The sequence below is a fragment of the Kwoniella mangroviensis genome (genome assembly GCF_000507465.2).
Source record: "Kwoniella mangroviensis CBS 8507 chromosome 1 map unlocalized Ctg01, whole genome shotgun sequence".
NCBI classification, from domain to species: Eukaryota; Fungi; Basidiomycota; class Tremellomycetes; order Tremellales; family Cryptococcaceae; genus Kwoniella; species Kwoniella mangrovensis.
The window spans coordinates 8,345,545-8,367,587 of NW_027062533.1; the positions used below are offsets into that span (position 1 = coordinate 8,345,545).

General features: G+C 44.3%; 6 protein-coding genes across 6 annotated transcripts; 2 read left to right on the forward strand and 4 right to left on the reverse strand.

Moving 5' to 3' along the window:
* Positions 1-266: 266 nt before the first annotated feature.
* I203_103153 (uncharacterized protein) lies at positions 267-4,656 on the reverse strand (the record flags this gene model as incomplete). Its single annotated transcript, XM_019150718.1, has 7 exons — positions 267-799; positions 869-1,477; positions 1,539-1,632; positions 1,696-1,913; positions 1,978-3,953; positions 4,008-4,245; positions 4,302-4,656. The coding sequence occupies 7 exons, from the start codon at positions 4,654-4,656 to the stop codon at positions 267-269; spliced, it is 4,023 nt and encodes a 1,340-aa protein (XP_018999945.1).
* A 965-nt stretch (positions 4,657-5,621) lies between these two features.
* Positions 5,622-7,562, reverse strand: I203_103154 (uncharacterized protein; the record flags this gene model as incomplete). The annotated part of the gene is made up of 1 exon (XM_019150717.1): positions 5,622-7,562. The coding sequence occupies one exon, from the start codon at positions 7,560-7,562 to the stop codon at positions 5,622-5,624; it is 1,941 nt and encodes a 646-aa protein (XP_018999944.1).
* A 270-nt stretch (positions 7,563-7,832) lies between these two features.
* Positions 7,833-11,211, forward strand: I203_103155 (uncharacterized protein; the record flags this gene model as incomplete). Its single annotated transcript, XM_019150716.1, has 13 exons — positions 7,833-7,877; positions 7,943-7,957; positions 8,019-8,154; positions 8,233-8,477; positions 8,563-8,910; positions 9,013-9,531; positions 9,610-9,699; positions 9,764-9,942; positions 10,027-10,126; positions 10,193-10,489; positions 10,605-10,865; positions 10,957-11,094; positions 11,158-11,211. The coding sequence occupies 13 exons, from the start codon at positions 7,833-7,835 to the stop codon at positions 11,209-11,211; spliced, it is 2,427 nt and encodes an 808-aa protein (XP_018999943.1).
* A 528-nt stretch (positions 11,212-11,739) lies between these two features.
* I203_103156 (uncharacterized protein) lies at positions 11,740-12,517 on the reverse strand (the record flags this gene model as incomplete). The annotated part of the gene is made up of 3 exons (XM_019150715.1): positions 11,740-12,172; positions 12,237-12,365; positions 12,438-12,517. The coding sequence occupies 3 exons, from the start codon at positions 12,515-12,517 to the stop codon at positions 11,740-11,742; spliced, it is 642 nt and encodes a 213-aa protein (XP_018999942.1).
* Positions 12,518-12,926: 409 nt separating this feature from the next.
* On the forward strand, positions 12,927-13,842 carry I203_103157 (uncharacterized protein; the record flags this gene model as incomplete). The annotated part of the gene is made up of 4 exons (XM_019150714.1): positions 12,927-13,158; positions 13,220-13,465; positions 13,541-13,659; positions 13,729-13,842. 4 exons carry the CDS (start codon positions 12,927-12,929, stop codon positions 13,840-13,842), a joined length of 711 nt encoding a protein of 236 aa, XP_018999941.1.
* Positions 13,843-14,358: 516 nt separating this feature from the next.
* I203_103158 (uncharacterized protein) lies at positions 14,359-21,950 on the reverse strand (the record flags this gene model as incomplete). Its single annotated transcript, XM_019150713.1, has 7 exons — positions 14,359-14,478; positions 14,549-14,964; positions 15,099-17,023; positions 17,080-18,811; positions 18,867-19,032; positions 19,095-20,452; positions 20,519-21,950. 7 exons carry the CDS (start codon positions 21,948-21,950, stop codon positions 14,359-14,361), a joined length of 7,149 nt encoding a protein of 2,382 aa, XP_018999940.1.
* Positions 21,951-22,043: the final 93 nt, after the last annotated feature.

Genomic DNA, 22,043 nt, shown 5'->3' on the forward strand with positions numbered 1-22,043 from the left:
ATATTGTCGATTGAGTAGAGGGAGTTTGTTTACGAGTAGTAGAGTACGAGTGGATGATATCATCCTCCAGCTTGTTTCCGTTCCTTCGACAAGTGGAGGTACTCCCAGTAGATATAACACAGTCTAGTTGACGATCCAATTCAACATGTACAGTGTCATCATGCATAACAAATCGAAATAAGATACGACACGATGCCGACATCAGACTATACAACATGGATGATCCTATCCGCTAATATACATACATAATCAACCAGCCAAGCAATTCAATCCCCTCCGCCTTGTGCTAAACTACTCAAACCTTTTATTCCAACCCGTATCAATCCAGCCAATCCACCATTGATCCCCCATCTGGAATCAATCAAACATCCAATCCTATATATCTCTTCTCCCAGTTCATCCTCTACTCCCGTATCCAGATCTTTCTTCCCATGTGAGTGATTACGATGTAGGATATTATACACCGCTGATCGATATTTCTCGTGTGATGATGAAGGGTGAGTAAGGATAAATGATGATACCGGATAAACAATCTCCACTTCTTCATTATCTTTGCAATTCGGCACTTCCAAACCGATAGGTAACTTGACTGAAGGTAAAGTAGTCAATTGAGCTGATAGGGACAAATCGATGATTTGCGAGTTCGGATCGTTTAGAGTGGTTAGTGGGATATTGGCAAATCCCTTTGGTCTAGGAATATCATCCATGTCGTGGACGTCAGATTCACCACCATTGAAATCGTAGGATGTAGTGAGAAGTGTGATTGATGCCTGGGAATTGCTCAATACCTTTCTCCAAGCTAAAAATACCAAGATGTTTAATCAACATGACACGTCCTCAGTCCAAGCTACATCGACCAATAACTCACCTTGCAATTCATCACTGTACATCTTCCCAACCCTCATAACGTTCAATCTCCAATTAATCAACCAATCGTCGCTCTTCCCTCTAATCCATTTCCATATTTTATCCACATGTACGTCTATCTGATCGCCCCAGATCATCCAATCAAACATTTCACCAAGATCATCAACGATGAAACCCATCATCACTCCTAAATCCTCATCGAAATTATACACGGCATGTATAGATCGATGGATATTCAATACATCGTACGATTTCAGAGGCCAAGACATGCTAAATTCCGGCGTGGGGTTTCCATCTCGTGCCAAGGTGAATGCATGACGGGTGAGATGATCATCCGATGTGGAATGCTGTGATAATCCATAAGGATCAGATATTGATCGAGCATTGATTTCTTTGACAGGTTCTGATATTCTGTTGTATACTTCGAATGCAATTTCCCGATGACACGATGGGTTGAGAGCGCACTGCGGAACAAGCTGAATGACGGTAGATGACGAAGGTGAGAGAGAGATATTGAACAGGCTGTTGAGGAGGGATGATGATATGGTAGTCGAGGGGGGTAGGAGGATGTACAGGATGGTATGGGTGGGGGACTGGTTCATCAGATTGGCTAGTTTAGACAAAATTGAGCACAAGTCTATCATTTAGTCACAGAAATTTGATACACTCACCGACCGCTTCTGAGAAAACTGAAGTAGGGACGGAAATGACGCCTTGCGTTGCACCACCAATCTCAGCTATATGATGACTTCCCAAGTGTAATTCCTGGAATCACCAGAAATGTCAGTACTGTCGATTCTATGATTGAATGGATGGTGAAGGACTGACCTCCCATGTCCTTTTCATACCTATACCGATTTCTTTCCCCTTCTCTCTCGCTTCATCGGTATCTTCACACAGTATTATGGCTTCTACATCCTTATATCCACCATGAGGCTGTAAGCCAAGTTCGCTCCAATACTGAAGTGATGGGATGGACAGGTTGATGGTGTAATTATGATACCCAGCTGAGATTTGAGGTTGTGGCAGAAAGCGTTGTTTCGATTCTACATCCGCAGGAATCAATATCAGTATCACTCTGCACATCAGAGGAAGTAGTAGATGACGTACCCTTACTGAGATCGGAAAGTGTGATACCTCCATCAAGTATCGACAATCCCATCATATCACTATAAATGGTTGAAGTTGTGTTATCCGAGTAATCCAACATCTGCCTCAGAGCTCTATTGCCTATCATATCTTTGACAAATCTCTTCAGATCTAGCCCTTTGTTCCAACTTCTATCTGCCACCTCTGCAGGTGGAGTAGGCGGTAATACCGTCATATCCCTGATCCAGGAAGGATTCCAGTCCCTCATAAACTCCTTCAGTCGATCACCGTCGACCCCATAACCAAATTCGTACGCGAGATAAACCCATTCCGAAGCTATACATCTCACACCGGAAAACTCAATTTCTGTACCATTACTTTCCGATAATCTCTTCCTGTCATTGATAAAGGTATTTCCCTCATCTTCGTCAGATGAGGTATAAGCTGATTCGGGTGTTGGTGGACCAGTGTACATTTCTTCTTCGTCAATCTCAGATATTTCCTCGTCCATCTTCCAGTCATTTGCGTAAGTAGAGACGGATGTTTTAGGCGGTTGGAGCCTTTCGACCAGGTCCCAATTTAGGCTTGAAGGTGTAGGTGCTGGAGTGGGAAGAGAGTAGGGGAACGGCGATTCGGATATGGGAAGAAGAGGCAGAGGGGAGAATGAAAGTGGGATGAGGTCGTTGGTGGACCGCTGGAAAGGCAGTGGGACCGGTGAAGGTGGTTGACGGGGAAGTGCTGTCACATCGGCAGTAATCGGATGAGGTGATTCTTCGGGATGTATGTCTTCATCATCCACGAGAGCAGTCGGGTTGAGGTAAGAGCTGGATGTAGGTAGATTGTGGGCTTCAAGTGGAAGAGTTTGATCTTGGGTAGGTATCTGAATTTGCAATAGGTCTTGCTCCACATTCAAGGTGAGGTCAGGCTGTACCTCCAATACAGATGGTAGATTCAAGTCTAAGTTCATCCTATCGTCTTCCGCCACATGATTCTCCTGAGTAGATTCGTTGAGCTCACCCTCATTTGCTATCTGATCTGTAGGCGAATCAAAGAAAGCAAAATCATCCTCCGTGACCATCTCTTCTTTCTGAGTATTATCCAAACCATTCGTGTTGGAAGCATTTCTGGAAAGTTGACGGTTCTCGTTATCCATATTCATGTCCATATTGATAAAATTCATCGTATCGTCCTCGTTTACTGAGATCGAGACAGGTTCAAGACCATTTTGGTCTAGTATCGGATCTGGTGGGGGTATGGGTAATGGTATCGTAGGTGCAGGTGAATTGGTAATGGAATTGGAATGTTCAGAGAATAAATCATCTATGTCACTTTTCTCTGATCCTCCTACATCATTACCAATAGGTTCAGGTTCAGGTTCAGCAGTTATGACTGTTGATTCGACATCTATATTCTCGTCTGCTTCTTCATCTTCATCATCTTCGTGATCCAGTGGTGGATCTGGCTCCTTATAGCTGGATAAGAAATCGAATACACCAGTCGAGATATCAAGTAGATCCGATGATTTCGGTTGAAGCGGTCGAACCACCGATTTCTTTCCTTTGGGATATCTTGTGGCGAAGTAAGGTTGTGCAAGATGAGTTGGCCAGATGGTCAATAACCCCTGAGAATTTTTCCACCTCTCTACTAATTGCCTGGGTGTGAGTTTACCTTTAGACGATGAAGGTGTGGATAGTGGGACCCAATATATCGACCAATCCGAGTATGTTTCACCAGTGATTTGGGCAAGAGTACGAGATTCTGATCGGCCATGTTTCCATGTATGTCCTAGTGCCGAGTCGAACGTCGATGCAAGATGCCGATGTTGTGTGGATGTGAGAGACGAAGAGGATACATGTAGAGCAGGCAGATTCAATGGGAGGAGTCGAAGAGGTGGTAGAGTAATGGAAGACGTTGCAATAGGGTGAGTGGAAGGTCTGACGGATAGAAGCAATTTTAGTGATGAGATTGGTTGGATACTTGCTTTGAGTGAACTTTGACTGGTGAAGAAAAGGTCAGCGTACATCTTGAATATCGGATCTAGCCATACTCACAGATGAAGTTTCGAGTCTAAGATCAGTCTGGTTCCCTTCTTCCAAGCCATCCTCTCAGCTAAAGCGGAAGCTAGCAAATCCAGATGACGAGCTACATCTTGAGAAGTATCAAGACTGACGATACACGTTGTTTTATTGTCGGAAGAAGATTGCGAGTCGAGACATGAGGGATCGTGACCATGTTTGGGGCAGGTGACCAGTTGAGTGATACTTATCGGTTGAAGATGTGGTGTGATTTCTGTACAAAAGTCAGCATGATCTCGTCTGATCAGAATGTGTTTCATGACAACTCACCTTCGAGGCCATCCAGAGGTACGATTTGATCATTACTGGTGATGAATACCCATAACACCTTTTCTTGTTTCTCATCAACAGGTGTTTGGGATATGATAGCACAAGGTCGTTCCAGGTTATTGACACTGAACATTTGATCATTCGGGCTATCATTGATCTGCCTCCAAGCTCGTTCGAAAGGGTCCAGTATTACATCTTCTAGTTCATAATTTGACGGTCCTGCTTCGTTATCTAGACGAGCCCGTTTGAATCCATGGATGTATACCTGCGTGTCGGGTGAAGGGAGTTGGATGATCCATTGACCTGGAATGACGGTGGTAGGTCTAGGTGGACTATCCCCTAGGAACTCGGTCATTGTCGTTTGCTCGACGCAGGTGGCGTTATATAGCGGTAGAAGAGGGTGAAGTGGTCATCTGGTGTAGGAATGGTGGGATGTGGTGCTGTTGCAGTAGATCATGAACGAGCGTTAACCCATCAGATGACAGGATTGTCGAATTAGAGTATCAACAACTACGAGTAAGTTAACTGAAGGGAATCGAATGGGGTCCCCACCAGTGAGTGACCAAGTCGAGTTGTCAGTTGTCAGTTGTGGCTGTGAGTAGTGTGTGGCAAAGTAGCCTGAATCAGGATGACGACGGTTTGGGACATACGTACACTTGCTTCATGCCGCGATTTAACTCCAAGTCGCCATGCATGGGTTCACAAAACAGAATCGCTACGGTACACTCAGTATGGAGCCTATCAGGAGCTGTACTACGTAACTTGTTGTTAGTACCTGTCGTCCCTTGGTCCTTCAAGATTTGGTCACTTCGTAAAGCAATTCGTCGGTCCAAGCGTCTCCCATTCCTTATCCAACCCAGGAGGTAGAAAGGTGGATCGAGGGCTTGTCCAGTTGCACACGGTGCAAGGGCATCCGAGGGAATTGACCCCACACGCTGTGATCCGCGGCTCCTGGGCGGTCGCCTAGCCCTGGGACCAACCGACAAAGGTGACGAAAGTCTCCTTGCTGTAAAAAGCGAAACAAACCCATTTTTAGGAAGATTTTGATGTATCGTACGTGAGCGTTGCACTTCGGCCAAGGTAACAGTCCACCTCCTCCACTGCCGCCGTACACCAAAAGACAAATCAGATATATAATGCGAGACGAGGGTTTAGAAAGGGAGAGGGAGCTGTAAAATTGGGAGAGGGAAGATTCGCCTCCTTCGGGCTAACTTATGCTTTCCGACCGTAACTTGTTCTTATTTAGTAATTTGATGTTAAACATGTTGCATGTAAAATAATTTATTTGTACATCCAAACCTCGAAAACATACAGCGTCCCCTACTGCACATCCAATTCATCAAATACATCCTCCCTTCCCGTCTTCTCCCTTGCCCTCCAAAACACTTTCTCTGCCTCGCGTGCCAGCCCCGTCTTTACCAGTATCGCAAGCAAACCCCTATAAGTTCTTGATCCCACCATCCCCTCTTTCTCCGCCTGGTCGAGGAGATCCCACATCTGCTCAGGGTGTCTCCGTCCAGCCAAAGCATATAAAACAGCCGCATAACTCTCTTGTCCGGGGTTCATCCCTTTTTCTATCAATCCCCTTAGAGACAATAAGCCAATCATCGAGCCAGAATGATGCGCCAATTCTCTCAATAACGTCGAATATGTGACTTGGTTTGGTCGGATAGATGGTGGGATATTGTCTATAAGGGACATATAGGACGAATAGAACTGTTTGACTGTTTTGGATTTAGGTCGAGGTAATGTATATACCACGGATGGTATGATGGTAGTTATCAACTGAATATTCGGTAGGGTCTTCGATCTCGGATTACCTATTGGAGTCTTCGGTTCTTCATAAATCGTTTCAAGAGGTGGTAATCCGACCCAGAAGAAATTCTCTCTGAAACAATCTACAGCCTGATGATGATTTCCTTCCTTTTGGAGATTGATGATTTCCGAATGGATCCATAGTTTACTTTGCACAGTAGGCGTATTCCTCCTTCTTCGTGAACCGATAGTAGGCGGTCGAGTGAATCTCGACTCGAATCGATTCAACAGATTAGGATGGTCCTGCGCAATGAGCGGATGTGACAACGCTCTAATCATTGTAGATAATTCTGTCGGCGTAGGTAGATCTCTTAAAGTTGCTCGAATCCGTTGGATGATATCGGTAGTATCCGTTATTCTAAGTGATTCATCTTTCTTTTTACGTCCAACTTCCAACAATTCTTCATCTATGAATTTCCTCGTGATATCATCCCATTCTCCATGTCCACCAAAAGGTTTCTTATGTGCCAAATTCAAGGCTTGTTCCTTCCACCCAGCTATGATCAATTTCCTCAAATACGATCCCCACCAAGCTGTGATTTGAGGGTGGACGATATCTTCTTGATGTCTCGCTCGATCCGTCTGGGAATTATCCGAAGTAGTCGAATTCACATATGCTTTTATGCTTTCTCCTAATATCCTAACAGATGTTTCAGGTGGGAAAGCGAAGGTCAAATGAGGTAACAAGTGAGGTAGGAAAGTAGGTAATAATCCTTTCTTCCCAACTAATACCATAAACTCTTGTAAAAATTGAGGATCCTCCTTGAACGATTCTTTCTCATTAATCACTATGTCCAAAACAGGTTTCCAGATTTCTTTCAATACAGGATGGTTGGTGGTAGCTGGTCTGTTGGGATAGATGTTCAACCATAACAAAGTGGATTGATGATCACCTTCAACCAAAGCTCTTATGGCAGGTTTCAAATATTCATGTCGATGCTGTATCCTGATTGAATGGCCCAACAAGCCTTTCTGTATTCTGATATTATGCGATAGGATCTCTTTGTATATTGTAAGAGCATCCTTGTATCGATCTCGTGCGACTAGTCTGTATATTGGATCACAGAATTTAGACTGAGTTGTAATGACGTTGGAATTGGGGAACAGTGTAGGCCAAGGGATAGGTTCTGGATGGAGTTGTCTCTCGGGAAGAAGAAGGTTGGCAGTGGTGTATTCGTCAGACTCCGGCTCGAGAAACGAAGGTGTTGACGTGGTGGATGATGCATCGATAGGAAGGAGTGAATGGACGTTGTCAGAACGGATGTTGTCGATGGGAGATCTGGATGGGGCTGTGGAAGTAGAGGTGGTCGAAGATGAGTGATCAGGCTGTATGGTGAGAGGTACAGTTGCTGTCGCTGTGGATACTGATCTTCTAGCGAGTGATATTTGTCGATCCCTCCATAACATACGTAGCACATACAGTGCATTTCGTTGTGCACTTGACATGGCTGATACAGGACTGGTGGCAATGATGACATATGCAAAGAGTAAAGACCAAAACAGGTGAAAAGTTGGAGATGTAAGACTATCAGTGTTAACGGAAGATGTTCGGATAAAAAAGTCCGAGCGACGACAACGTGACTTGGTGGATCACCATCATTCATCATCATCATCATCCCAACTTTCTTCATCTCTTGATTTCTCGTCACACTCGTCAGCTAGCCTAGAGAAGCCTCGGACAGATCCCGAGTGGTCAAAGAACTCATATCCATAATCATGGCAATGTCAATGGGAGCTGCTCGAAGGGGCAAACCCAAGATCGTGAGTCGACCGCCCCCGCTCATCCAATGATCATGCTGATTCAAGGTTATGTCGTCGTTATATAGCGACCACCCAAACGAGTAAGATGGCTTCTCCTTACACCACAGAACAGCTGATAGCTGACTCCTCCCTTCCTCCTAGCCTACTTCTGAAACTCCCATCAAAGATACATGGACGAAGCTTGCCAATGCCATCAGGGAGATTCAGAATCATAACGCGTCGAAACTATCTTATGAGGAACATTATAGGTATGGGTATAACATGGTCTTGCATAAACGTGAGTATACTACTTGTTATAACTTACATTTCTGCCGCCCATCTGATTTCTGATTTTGACATGATGTTTGTTTTGCAGACGGTGATCAGCTGTATAACGGTGTGAAGGCATTGATATCGGAATACCTAGACAGATTAGCAGAAGAGAAGATCGTACCTACCTTCCCTAGGTCGGGCGGTACGAGGGGAGCAGGTAAATTGGGTGGTGGAGCAGAAGCGATAGAGAGAGCTTTGGAAGGTGATAGATTCTTGAAAGCTATAAAGAGCGCCTGGGAGGATCATACAGGTTCGATGAGGAAGATAAGGGATATATTGAAATATATGGTAAGTTGACTAATAGCTTAATATCAAGCTACATATCGACTGGTGGGGAGAACCTTAATGGGACTGATATCATGCGTGACCGTAGGATAAAGGTTACTCGACAGCTAATGGCTTACCATTAATATACGACGTTGGTCTCACCCTCTTTCTCCTACATATTATCCGTTCGTCCAAATACCCAATTCACACTCACTTGATATCAACGCTACTGTCGCAAGTCCAATTAGAAAGGGACGGAGAGACAATCACCCGATCGACAATCAGAGAATGTACAGATATACTACTCAGGTTGCATGTATCGGAAAGAGAAGGAGGGAAGAATGTTTACTTGATGGATTTCGAACCTGAGTTCTTGAACAGATCAGCGGAATTCTACGAGTTGGAGGCGATTGATGAGCTTGATAAAGGTGATGCGGCGTCGTATCTGAGAAGGGTAAGTGAATCGTCCCTCGTCTGCTCTCATCCTCCTGCCGGGACGCCGTCGTGAATGCGAAGATGGAGACTTGAGCTAAAGCAATTATTGCTTCTTCGTTAGGTCGAACATCGTCTGGCGGAAGAAGCAGATCGTACAGTGCATTACCTATCTACCGTAACCCACAACGCATTGCAGGAGCTTCTAGTAGCAAATCTGCTCACACCGCATCTACAGACCATCTTAGATATGCCAGGAAGTGGATTGGTAACGATGTTAGATTCAGATCGAATAAGTGATTTGCGTCGATTATACGTTCTATTCCTTAAAGTTCCTAAAGATCAAGGAAAGACATCTCTGAGGAATGCTCTGAGATTGGATATTGAAGAAAGGGGGAAAGCGGTCAATCAGGAAAGGTTGGAACAACCCGGTCCATCTACATTAGGTCAGGATGATGATGGTGCTGCCGAAGATGGGAAAGGTAAAGGTAAAGAAAAAGCAAAAACTATTTCACCGGCCAATAATGCTTTGAATTCCGCTCTGAAATGGGTTCAAGATGTGTTGGAGTTGAAAGATAAGTTTGATGGCTTGTTGGAAAGTGCTTTCATGGGTGATAAACAGGTTCAAGTTTCGATTAATGAGGTGAGTCAGCTAGTCCCTTGGTCATGATGATATCGCATACCCAATAGGCCAGTTGAGTGACTGGTTATACTGTTTCAGGCATTCCAATCGTTCATCAATGCCAATCCGCGTGCACCCGAATATCTGTCTCTGTTTATCGATGAGAATCTGAAGAAAGGTACAAAAGCAGTGAGTGAGCTTCCTACTTACCTGCATGGAGAAACACGCTGAGTCTTTGATCTCGACAACATAGAGATCGGACAGCGAGATCGAATCGGCTTTGGAAAAGACCATTGTTCTTTTCAGGTTCTTATCGGATAAAGATAAATTCGAGAGATATTACAAGAATCACCTGGCAAGGAGGTTGTTGTATGCTAGGAGTGCGAGTGACGATTCGGAGAAACAGATGGTCACGAAACTCAAGATGGAAATGTAAGTCTTTCGATTCATGTGGAACACAATGGAAAGAGAGCAAGCTTGATCTGACAAATTTGTGTTTTCCGTTTTGTCTGATAGGGGATTCCAATTCACTCAGAAACTCGAAGGGATGTTTACAGATATGAGGTTGAGTAATGAAAGTGCCAACACATTTAGAAATTATCTGACCCGACATGGAGTGAGTGCACAGCGTAGCTTTTGATTCTCGTTATAAAGTTACTGTACTGATGATTCACTTGTCCAGGCCTTACCAATCGATTTAATTGTTAACGTCCTTACAGCTTCTTACTGGCCTCAACCGATAGTAGCCACCACGACATGTACATTCCCTGCCGCACTTCAACCTTCCATGGAAACCTTCCAGAAGTATTATGATTCCAGACATTCAGGCCGAAGGTTGACTTGGCAAGGTAATTTGGGTACAGCAGATGTCAAAGTTAGATTCAAGAATAGGGCGCACGATTTGAACTTGTCTACTCAGGCGTTGGTCGTACTGCTTTTATTTGAAAATACAAAGAGTGGAGAGACTTTATCGTACCCCGTGAGTGTTACTGCCCAAAAAGAATCATTCCCCCTTGCTTGGTCAGATAGGTTCTTCCCTATGGATCAGCCTATGAATTATTTTAAATGCTCATGTGATCTCTTTGTTTTTGAAGGAAATAAAAACATCGACCGATTTACCTGACCCCGACTTGATACGTACCCTTCAATCTCTAGCCTGCGGTAAATTTAGAGTATTGACGAAGATACCTAAAGGAAGAGACATCAATCCAACAGACAAATTCGAATTTAATGAAAGTTTCACATCTCCCTTGGCGAGAATCAAGATCATGCAAGTTGCAAGTAAAGTTGAAAGTACCAAAGAAAGGGAGGAGACGCAGGAGATGGTTGATGAAGAAAGGAGACATCAGGTTGAGGTAGGTTCACACTTCGACTATCACTTTCCAATGAACCGTTCCATGATTCAATGAGCATGGAAAACTGATCATCTTCGATGTGGTTGAACAGGCCTGTATAGTCCGAATAATGAAAGATCGTAAACAGATGTCACATAATGATTTAATATCAGAGGTGGCACATCAATTATCCACTAGGTTCAGTCCTTCCATGTCTTTGATCAAGAAACGGATCGAAGGTTTGATCGATGTAAGTGTGACGTGTTCTATATATAAAGGGTGAATGCTGATGAGGAATGATCGCTTGATGTAGAGAGAGTATTTAGAGAGAACGAGCGATATGGGTTCTTATCGATATTTGGCTTAGTCGTTATCTGAGCTGAACGAAATGAACGAACCGTGTTTCAAGAGGGGATGCGTGACTGTGTAAGATATAAGCAAATGCCAAGTCGATGATGATACGAATAGGAGTTTGCAATGTTATGACGAGCGTTGTTGACTTCAGATCGAAAATATATAGCATGAAATGATACCTGTTTTTCCCTTTCTATTGTATCAAATTCAAGGCCTATTCTCTCTTGTATGCATCATTATACGAAGAATACGAACATGGAAGTTCAAGTCATGTATGCATTGTTATAGCGAGCATATCTATCTGTTGTACTGAAAGTTTATATCGATCTACATAGAATGAATATGGATGTGTATATGTTAATCTCGCTATCATCTTTGACAGATGATATCATGGGCATTTAATACGACATGATCTTGATCCTTTCCTTGCCCGGGTCAAACGAGGGTGAAACGATCGTCTAGAATCGCAGAGCTCCATTTAGCTTTGAGCATATTCAACTGATTGATCTATTCCTATCATCCTTTTCTTCGATCCATGTTCTTAATCGGTATATCCAAACAACCCAAAATCCAAAACCTTCAAACTCCTCACACAACTTCCGACGAACCACTTCTCTACTCTTTCCTTCTCCTCCAGCCCCTTACCACCCTCCGCAGAAAGATTTACATTAACGCTCAAAACAAGGTCTGCCTTTTTCTTCTTTCCCGTCTGTTGGTTTTCCAACCATATCCTCCATAGAGCGACGCCAATCCAAACTTCATCGGGCGTGTCATCTTCATGTCCTGGACGAGGTGCTCCGGTGGGGTTATGTGAGAATTTATGTATACGCTGTGTACCGCCTAATATCAGAGGTTGGGGAGTGGTGGCTGATGATTCGTCGGATGGTTGAGAAAGGATGGACGAAGAGGGAGGAGGGGTGAGGATCGTTGAGTGGAGAGAGGCGTTATCGTGAGCTATGGATGAGAAGTGAAATCTACCAATTTGTATAGAAATTAGCTTGGATACCGTTCGAAAGGTTTCTTATGGTGTGGACCCACTTGATCGCTTCCCATAGATCTGTACTTGCCAATCCATCTTCCACCATCCCCAATACTTCAAGTACGATCGCGGTGTCTGACGTGGACGATAAGAATACCTCTTGATTATCGGGGATCTGACGTAGATCACTTTACAGTGAGCAGACACAGATCAGCTTTGCGCTCTAAGCCGGTAGGACGAGATTGGAAGGAACAACTCACCTGGCATCGATGCAATCCGCTGGTAAGTCCAGCGAGATGGCTCCCCCAAATAATGGTCTAGGTGATAGGGAAGTACTCATTCTATCTATGTTTTATGTCTATGTCGTGGCGTCTTGCTACGTCGGAATTTTCCAGGACGATACAAGGGGAGAGAGCTTCCACAATGAAGGATGGGAAGATTGCTACCTGCAGTGTGAGGAATGTGATAAGTTGTGAAGTGAGTGGTATGTATGATTCATCATCGACTCGTTCGAAATTGTTGACGTTGACGCACATGCCCGTTCCCAGTCAGTCATCTTGGCTAAATAGATACAGGTCAGGTACCGGCCGTAATGCGGACAGACTGGGTAACGCTACTCATACTTTATACAAACGCGTCGAGTGATCAGTGCGGTTAGTGTCTTCGTTCTGCTCTTCAACTCTTGACGGTCACATCTTGCATGCTGATACTGCAGCCAACTCATCCACGACTCAGTTCATGCCCCGACCATGTCATCTACCAACTCCGACTCTCCCCTACTCCCCCTGGATATCAGATTACGTACCCTCGAAGCTCAACTGTTCGGTGTCCCTCCTTCGATAGTAGACCGACCGTCCTTCAGTCAAGGAAAAGCCAAAGGGGAATCTTCGAAATCTGCTATAAGGCAGACCCAAGAGGCCGAAGAGATATTCGAAAGGTTATCTAGTGAGAGTGAGGGTATAAGGAGGTTATTGGATGGGTGTGAGTGATTCTTCGAGCTATAGTAACATGAATGACCGGTATACTCATCCTGGATATATAGATGATCAATATCTTCCATTACTCAACCCACCTTCTACATCCACAACTACCTTGAGAAATGACCAAGAGCAAGATTCAACCGAATCGAACAGGAAGGAGAGGATCACCGAGTCGGACTTGTTACCTGATGCGATCAAATTGACTATGGTACTGGAAGCCTATAACGATATCAAAGGTGCAGAAAGGGATTTGAGGGAGATTGATTTATTGAAGAACAAAGATGTTCAAGGAAGTGGGAATTTAGAAGGTGAGTAATAGCATGAGCTCGGGAAAAGTGAGCAATGGTAAGAAGAGGTACTTATTCCATATGATATTTGATTAGAACTACTTCCACTGAAACCCAATCTGATTCCCTCGCTTAAACAAACTCAAAACACTTCGAGGGAATTATCAAAATTGAAAAAGGAATTGAATACCTTACTAGGTAGATATAATGAATTTGTGAGTTGAATGGTCATCACGGATACACCAATTCGTTCAATATGGCAAGCTAATCCAGGCGTCATTCAGACAACAACCACATCTGACCTGTTCATCGATCTTCATCATCAGTTACAATACCTCGAGGATAGGGTGTACAAATTAGAGAGAAAGAGGATAAAAGAGATCAAGGAAAGGTATTGAAGTCCACTCGACTCGCTCACATCAATCTCAATCTTTGGAGATTACCGTCGTACATATATTCATATCCTTTACCTGGTTGTAATTATTCATTTTTGTGTTAATGTATAGACAGCTGATCATTACGGACCAGTCCATGATTCGCATACTGATCCATTGCGGAACAAAGTGTTGTATCAAGTTCAATGCATTTTCATGTGCGTGATTATGTTTGCGTGTTAATATCAGTAAACTATAAAATCGATATCCATAACCAGTAACTGTAGAACAAGCAGACGGAATGGAAAACATGGCAGAGCAAGACATATGCTATGAAAACGAGAATGAAAAACTAACAATTGCAAATGCAGATCCTCCTTTTCCTTTTCCGCGATTCCGACCCATTCTCAAGACAAAGACACAGAGCATAAGAAATAGTACAAACACGATAACACGTTCATCAAACAATAACAAGAAACAACATATCAAGAAATCTTTGTCTCTTCCCTTCTCCTACGTGACATCTTATTCATTTTCTGTTCAACCTCCAAACGCACCATTCATCAATGACAGCGCATGAGTAATCAGTTTCGAATCTATCCTAGTGGCTTTCTCCAAAGCACTCATGACAGTTGAAAATCCGCCGACCTGCTTAAGGTACTATGATCGATGACATCAAGTCAGCTCATCGAACAGCCATGTTATATACACAGAAAATAGGGTTACTTACCAAAGTAGATAAAGCATTCTCACATCTACCAGTCAGACTCTCAATGATCACCATCAACTCTTCATCATTCATATCTTCTCTTATCGTTGGACCCAAATTCAAATTCGGTGTTGGTAAAGCCACAGTACCTTTCTTCGTACCAGTGATTTCTTTTTGGCCTTCGTGAGGTGATCCAGGAGGAGATAGCGAGGAAATATCCGAATTGGCGGATCCAGGTGATAAAGAGGAGATGGAAGTAGATCCGAGACTGCATAAAGCTTCCAATCTCAAAGTGATCAAAGAAAATTCTTTGACTTGTTCAAGATCGATCATCCTCTTACGTGCGTCATTCACTTCTACTTCCGCTCGAAGGTCGTTTGACATTTCCAATCTACCTGATAATGTCTTGGGGTAGAGTAGATGTAATTTTTCGGGAACTATGTGAAGTCGGCATAAAAATCAGCATAATTTGTTCTTCTTCAATGATACAATGGTCGTCTCAATCTTGATCTCTCCTTTGAGGTCTGTTGTTCCCAACGAAACGAAATAAAACAAAGACGTTTTCACTCACCTTCCAAACCCTTCAATTTCCTTTCACCCATATCTTTGATATCCAATCCAATCCTTCTCAACTCCAATATCTCCCTCTTGATATCACCTTGAAGTTCATTCAGAGCTTCTTCGTCGTTGGTCTCCAAATACTCTCTGACAGAAGTGATCTCATTGATCACATCTCCAGAAGCCATCAATTGACCTCCATCAGCAGAAGCATTGATCCTAGCAGCTCGATTGACCATCGGTCCATAATAATCCATTCGTCGGGTTATCGGATCACGTTCGCACTCGGGTGATCCCCAATGTACACCCATCCTCACTCTAAGTCCTCGTTGGATCAAAGACCCTTGTGAATCATAGACTACTTTCCCATCTTGAGCTTCTAACAATTCTCTTGGCCATTCTTGAGATAATAAACCGATTTGACAATTGAAGCACCAGAGTAAAGCCGCAGTAACGGACTGGAAAGAAACCATGAATGAATCTCCTTCAGTTTTCACTTCGTATCCACCATCCAATCTTAATTGTCTTCTCATGAAATTATGGTGAATCTTAATTGACGTGGGCATACCAGGGTTGGTCTCCCAGAGATGAGTCGAGTTGACTATATCCGTGAAAACAATAGCTATCTGTCCTGTTGGCGGTTCGATTTCTCTTTGTAATCTATTCAAAGTCCTATCTCCAACTTCTTCTCTTCGTCTAGTCATAGGTCTCTTAGCTAATGCAGTGTTAGTCGAGGTAGTAGCAGTTGTACTATCAATTTCTCCAGTGGTCGAATCGGTAACTCCGGAAGGTACGTTCGATCCAGGTACACCTCGGGGTCTGTGTCCACTCTGACCAAAGAATAAATCAGATATATTAACAACCATCACCATAACACTTCCATCGGCTCCATAGGAAATCGCGAAATCCCTCAATTTCTGAGCGGCCATCATAGGATCATGTTTCTCCGTTCGGGCAATATCCACAGCGGTCTGATAAGAGCATCTAGACCATAGGGCATTATTACCTATGATGACAAATTCATCTTGTTCCGTTAATGGTCGAGTCCTAATTTCAGGTGATGTATTGACTGCTGGGAAATTATGATAATAACCAAATGCTCGTGATATATCTATATCTTTATCATCGTTGACGAATCCCTTTGTCGATACCCAAGCTTCAGCACGTCGGATACGAGCCGTTTCCTCTCGGTCGGTAGGATCATGTTTCTTAGATAACAATTCGGCTTCTCCCTTTCTCGACACGACTACCAGGATATCACCGACATTTCCCACATGCAGCGTTTTACCTGATAGATAGACGACCGCCCCTGACGATCCAGTACGGTAGATTGATCCGACCGCAGGCGCCCATCCACGGAACATATCGTCGATACTGGCCATGCTTTGAGCAGATCCCTTACGGGTCGTACCAGGTGTGAAACAACCTTCGAACAATGCCCTATTTACATTTAAGAAAGTTCTTCTCAGGGCATCACCCAAATCTTCATCTTTCCCAAGTTTACCTAAATGATGGACTAGTTGAGCGGCGAATAACTCTTGAAGTAGTTTTGGGATTTTCCCAGCGTTGAACGTTGGGGCGTCACGACCGAACATTCCAAATAGACATTCATCATCTTTACCTCTGAAATTGGGTACCACAAGATCGAACATTCCCAAATGTTCGTTGTGACCTAGCATATCCGAGATACCATATGCCATATTGTTGATATCGGAGAAAGAGGTCCGAACACGTTTTTGTTCACTTTCATCCGGTAAAGATGGGATACGCAGAGTGACATCCATCAGACCAAGAACTCGAAGCTGAGTGAGCGCAGTAAAGTCGGATAACTCTTTTCGGAAACTGGAAGCATGGTTCATCTCTTGAGCTGAAGTAGGTTTGATTTCCAGTCGTTTGTTTCCCGACAAATTGAGATATCTCAACGCGGTATTCCAATTCCTGAATTGATAGATGTATCAGCTATCGGGCTTCTCGTATCTCACACTAGTACTTACCAATTCCAATCATAAGGCCAATTGGCTATATTATACTTCAACACGTTACTTCCCACATCGAGATGTTGCAAAGTCTTGATTGCCCCCAGCTCCGAAGGCAAAGTTTGTAATTTGTTACCATTAAGATGTAATGTCTTAAGGTTGACCAGTTTCTCTAAATCTTCCGCGGGGAGACTCGTTAATTTGTTTCCACTGAGGTATAGATGTTCTAATTTACTACAATGCCCAATAGTGTCCGGAGGTATCTCATAGATATCGTTGAAACTGAGATTGACAGTCCTGATGAGAGGTAAATGAGCGACATAATGGAAAATCTCATCTGTTATCCTATTATCACCCAGGTACAGATGTCGACCACTGGTGGTGATCGGCGGTGACCCATTGTAATGATCGGTCAATTCAGACCGGGGGAGTCCTGAGGCTGTTTCCCAATCTTCAGGGAAAGGTTCGAAACCTTCCAACAAGTTGGAACTGCAATTGAGAGTCTCTAAAGATCCACAGGCCCACAGTTCCGACCGGAGATTCTTCAAGTTGTTATTGTGTAAATTGAGTACTCGAAGTTTCTGTAGTTTACCTAAACCTAATGGAAGATCACTTAACATGTTATCGGTACATGTGAAAATCTCCAGGTTCTTGAGTCGATCAAGTGTCGTTGGAAGTCGGGTGAATTGGTTGAAATTCAAATTCAGCTTGACAAGATTGATCAATCCACTAAAAGCCTCATCGGCAAGCGTAGATATTTTACCATGGGACAAATCGAGATTGGTAAGATTGTAAGTGACCATAGCCATATTGGGCTGAGGAGCAAGCGTGAATCGGGTAATCGAGTTGTGTGGTACACTGAATTGACGGACATTTGCACCGATCTGAGCATCAAGAGTGACGATGTTGTTATAATCAGCTTGGAGGGTGGCCAAATTTGGTAGAGCATACACCGCTGTGAGATCAGTGAGCTTGTTCCGTCGTACGTCTAATATCCTCAAATTGAGCAGGGTACTGAAAGAAGGTGGAAAGCTGGTCAACTCGTTACTGAAAAGTGCCAGTCGTTCTAGCGATTTCAAATCGGACATCTTCGATGGCAGTTCAGTGATGTTGTTGAATGAGACATCCAGGTCGACCAAGTTCGACATTTCACAGACTACTGAGGGGAAAGTTTCGAATTTGTTATTGGAGATATTCAAGTATTTCAGAGCTTTCATTTGAGCGAAATAGCTGGGCATCGAGGTAAGTTTATTGTTCTGTACCTTGAGTGATACCAGCGTTTCGACTTCGTTTAGAGGTACGGACTCAAGATCGGCAATTCGATTACAAGAGACGTCCAGTCGTGCTAAAGTCGCACTAGCTCGTATACTGTTGGGTACTCTCTTCAAGGCCATATTGGACATCCTCAATTCTTTCAGACCTGTACATGCCTGGATGAAATCTAACGGTATATCCGTCATTGGATTTGCCGATACGTTGAGGATGATGATATTATGTGCGTGGAGATGCAAGAAGATAGGGATGGTTTGTAAATCTCGTCTGGCGACATCGATGAACTCGAAAGAATCGTATGAACTCTCTTCTTCGGGGTTCATGATGGGTAAAGCTGGCGTCTGGTAGATGAATCGACAAAGAATGGCCATATCGTCTTTACCGATCTCTTCAGGGTGTTCAGCTTCGGTATAACCAGCTTGCAACAGTCGTCGATGCTGGATAGCAATTGGTTTCTCAGACGGAAGCAGTAGTCGGTCTATCCATTCATAGTCAGCCTTAGAGATGCTCCACCGGACTTGATATCGACTCACCTTGACCTCTCTCACGTAGATACAACTTCATACTAGTCGTGATCTTCTTACCTGGGGGAGCATCGTTTTGACCGGATAAGATGCTGATGAATTCTGCGGTAGTGGTATTGATAGGTAACTGATGTAGCGTGTATGAACCGTCTGAACGGTATATCCGTATCCAATGCTATATCACCCACCAAACGATCAGTATCTCACGGAGATCAGTCATGAAAGAGGGTAACTTACCACTGCAGCAGCACCATGTACACTTCCACTCGTGCCGGGTCTACCGTCTTTCGACTTCGCTGCGGTTGAAGGCCGTCCACTAGCAGTTTTGCCCCTTTTCCCACCCTGACCAGTGCTAGGTCTACCACTCGAACTTCTGGTCTTGGACCCCGGTTGAGTAGATTTGAATCCGAATGGAGGAGGTTTCTTGGTACCCGTAGGTGACATACCTGGTGATTTGGGTGCACTCGATGCTGTACTGGGACTTCGGAGACTTTCCACCCCAACTGATTGTCTGCCGTTTGCAATAGCGGTGACGTTGGAAGTATCTCCTTCCCATTGCTCATCGACTCCTTCATCGGACGAACTGGATTCATCCGATTCCTCTTCATCACCTTCTACGCCCCATGACTCCGGTGCGGCCCATGCAGCCGCAGAGGCAGCACCGCCACCCATGTGAGATGGTAAAGCTGAGATCGAGGATGTCAAATCAGGAATGGTGCTTTCAGACGGTGTACGCGATTCTGGAATGGCTTCAGCGAGATTGTCGTCAAATATAGGTGGCAGGGATTTTGCCGAACCGAATGGATCGTTGAATACAGTTTGACTGGATTGGCCAGTAGCAGCCCATGAAGGTGCAATGGGATGTTGCCATGTTGCACCTTCAGCAGGCTCGCTATTCTCGGAATCGATCGATCCCATCTTCACATTACGCAGCTGAGAGGGCCTCCTGGGTTGAGTCGTAGGTGGTAAGGCGTGTCTGGGAGAGAGTGTGTGAGGAGAAGGCGGTGTACTGGGCTTGGCGGTGTTGTCTAAAGAACCGACTGAGCTTCCGGTCGAGAAGGGATTTCTTACAAATGGTCCGGATACTCTTTCAGCTTCACCAACCAGATTTCTGCCCGTTGCTGGGAGTTGACCTGACGAGCCTCCGGATCCACTCGATTCACCTCCGCTGACGGTAGTAGCGAAACTACTAGTCTGAGCCAGAGCATCTTCCACTGACATAGACCCAGCGGTGGATTCAGTCGTAGCGGTCGTACCGGAATTATGGGTAGCAGGTGGAGGTCGAGCGAAAGTTGGCTGTACCCCTGATTTAGTAGGATCAACAATACCTTCCATATCGTCAAGGTTCATATCGAGATGGAAAGGTGTTTCCGCGATTTCTTGTAAGGGTGAGATTGCACCTTCAGATATATAATTTGAGCCTTGGCGGTAATTGCGTCCGTAGGAATCTGAGGTCATTCGATCACCTGGCGATAGCCCTCCGTAAGTCGAACTGATCATAGAACCGATAGAAGGTGAATTGGAGACTTTGGAGCTTGTCGAACCGGTAGATCCGCGATTGGGAGCCTCAGGAGGTTGGAAGTCGGGTACGGAGCCTGTACATTGGGATAAGTCAGAATAAGCGAGGCTACGTCGATTGTCCTGAGATGAACCATACTCACCGAGAGATATACTGGGACCGGTCCTTCTTTTCAGTAATCCACCCAAGAATCCCTTTTTCTTTTCATTTCCTGTCCCTCCTGATCCACTCGTTGAGCTAGCTGTACTTCCAAACCTTCCCACTCTACTCGTGCCATGAGATTTGTTCGAATGAGAAGAAGAAGATTGGTTTGTCGTCGTATCGAATTTAGGAGAATTATCCCTTGCCAATCTCTGATTCCCCGAAAGTGTCTGTAAACTATCATTCGAATTGTTTCTTTGCCTCGATCCTCCCTCGATGATACTACTACTTGAAGAAGCTAAAGGTGTTTGTTGACCTGAACTCTGAAGTATCTGAGTGGTCATGGAACTATGTGAGGTGTTTCTTGACGATGGTCCAAGTTCACTTTGAATCAAAGTATCGGTTGTGGGTTGTCTTCTTATTTTAGGTAAAGAAGGTACTGATGAGAAATGATTTAATACGCCTGAAGCTTTTCTTGAAGACGATTCTTTCTCGCGCAGAGTCGCCGCGGGTCCTCTCGTACTTGGTGTACGTTCGATCTCGAGCGGTGGTTGGTGAATGACGGTAGTAGAGGAAGAAGCAGAAGAAGGTGAACTATCATCCATCAACCATGGAGCTATATTGGGTGCAGCCTGGGTATGAGTCGTGGTAGATGGATTTGCGCCGGTACCTCCCTGTCTCCCTTGATTATTGGAATTAGCATTGGCGATAGGATCGAGTATGTCATCCATACCACCTTCGAAACCTGTCATGGTCGATCCTCCTCCACCTGCGAACGAACCGATAACGACACCGGGGAAGGAAGTCTGGGAAGTCTGCGTATTACGAGATGGATGAGGTAACATGAAAGGTGGTTCTTCCCCTAATCTCTTGGCCAACGGAGATACCTTTGTAGGATTTCTGGGTGGGATAGGTTTATCCAATATACTATCTCTTCTACCATCTTCATCCTCATCATCTTCCATATCTTCAAAGTCATCATCATCCCCTCCTTGCGTCGGGCCAGATAATATGATTGTTTCACTTCCTATATTAGGCGAAGCCGAAGGTGAAGTAGAAGAGCCAGTGGCGTTCTGTTCCGTTCTGAGGACTCTCGATCTTCTCTTTTCAGATTTTTCGGAAGATTCCATCCTAGCACTTGAACTTCCATTCTTGGCTCTAGGTGAATATCTCTTGCCCTGCCTTCCTTCCGTGGGACTAGACCCTAGTTTACCTCCCTGTCCTGCTCCAGCAGAAGGGGTGTTCTCTTCCTCCAGGTATCTTCTCTTCTTTTCTGGCGAGTCGTGTATCTCAGACACTCCAACATCTTCACTTTGACTATTTTCATATTTGGATGAGGATGTGGGGATGGGTGGACCCAAGCCCAGTCGAGCTGAATAGGTTGATGAAGGTGATTCATGTAATATACGATTATTGTCATTATTCGTCGACATGTTGCTATTCACTTCATCGTTTTCGCTGATGATGTTGTTGTTGGTGGTGGTGATGGGACTATGTTGATTTGATATTGTGGGTCTGCGAAAGAT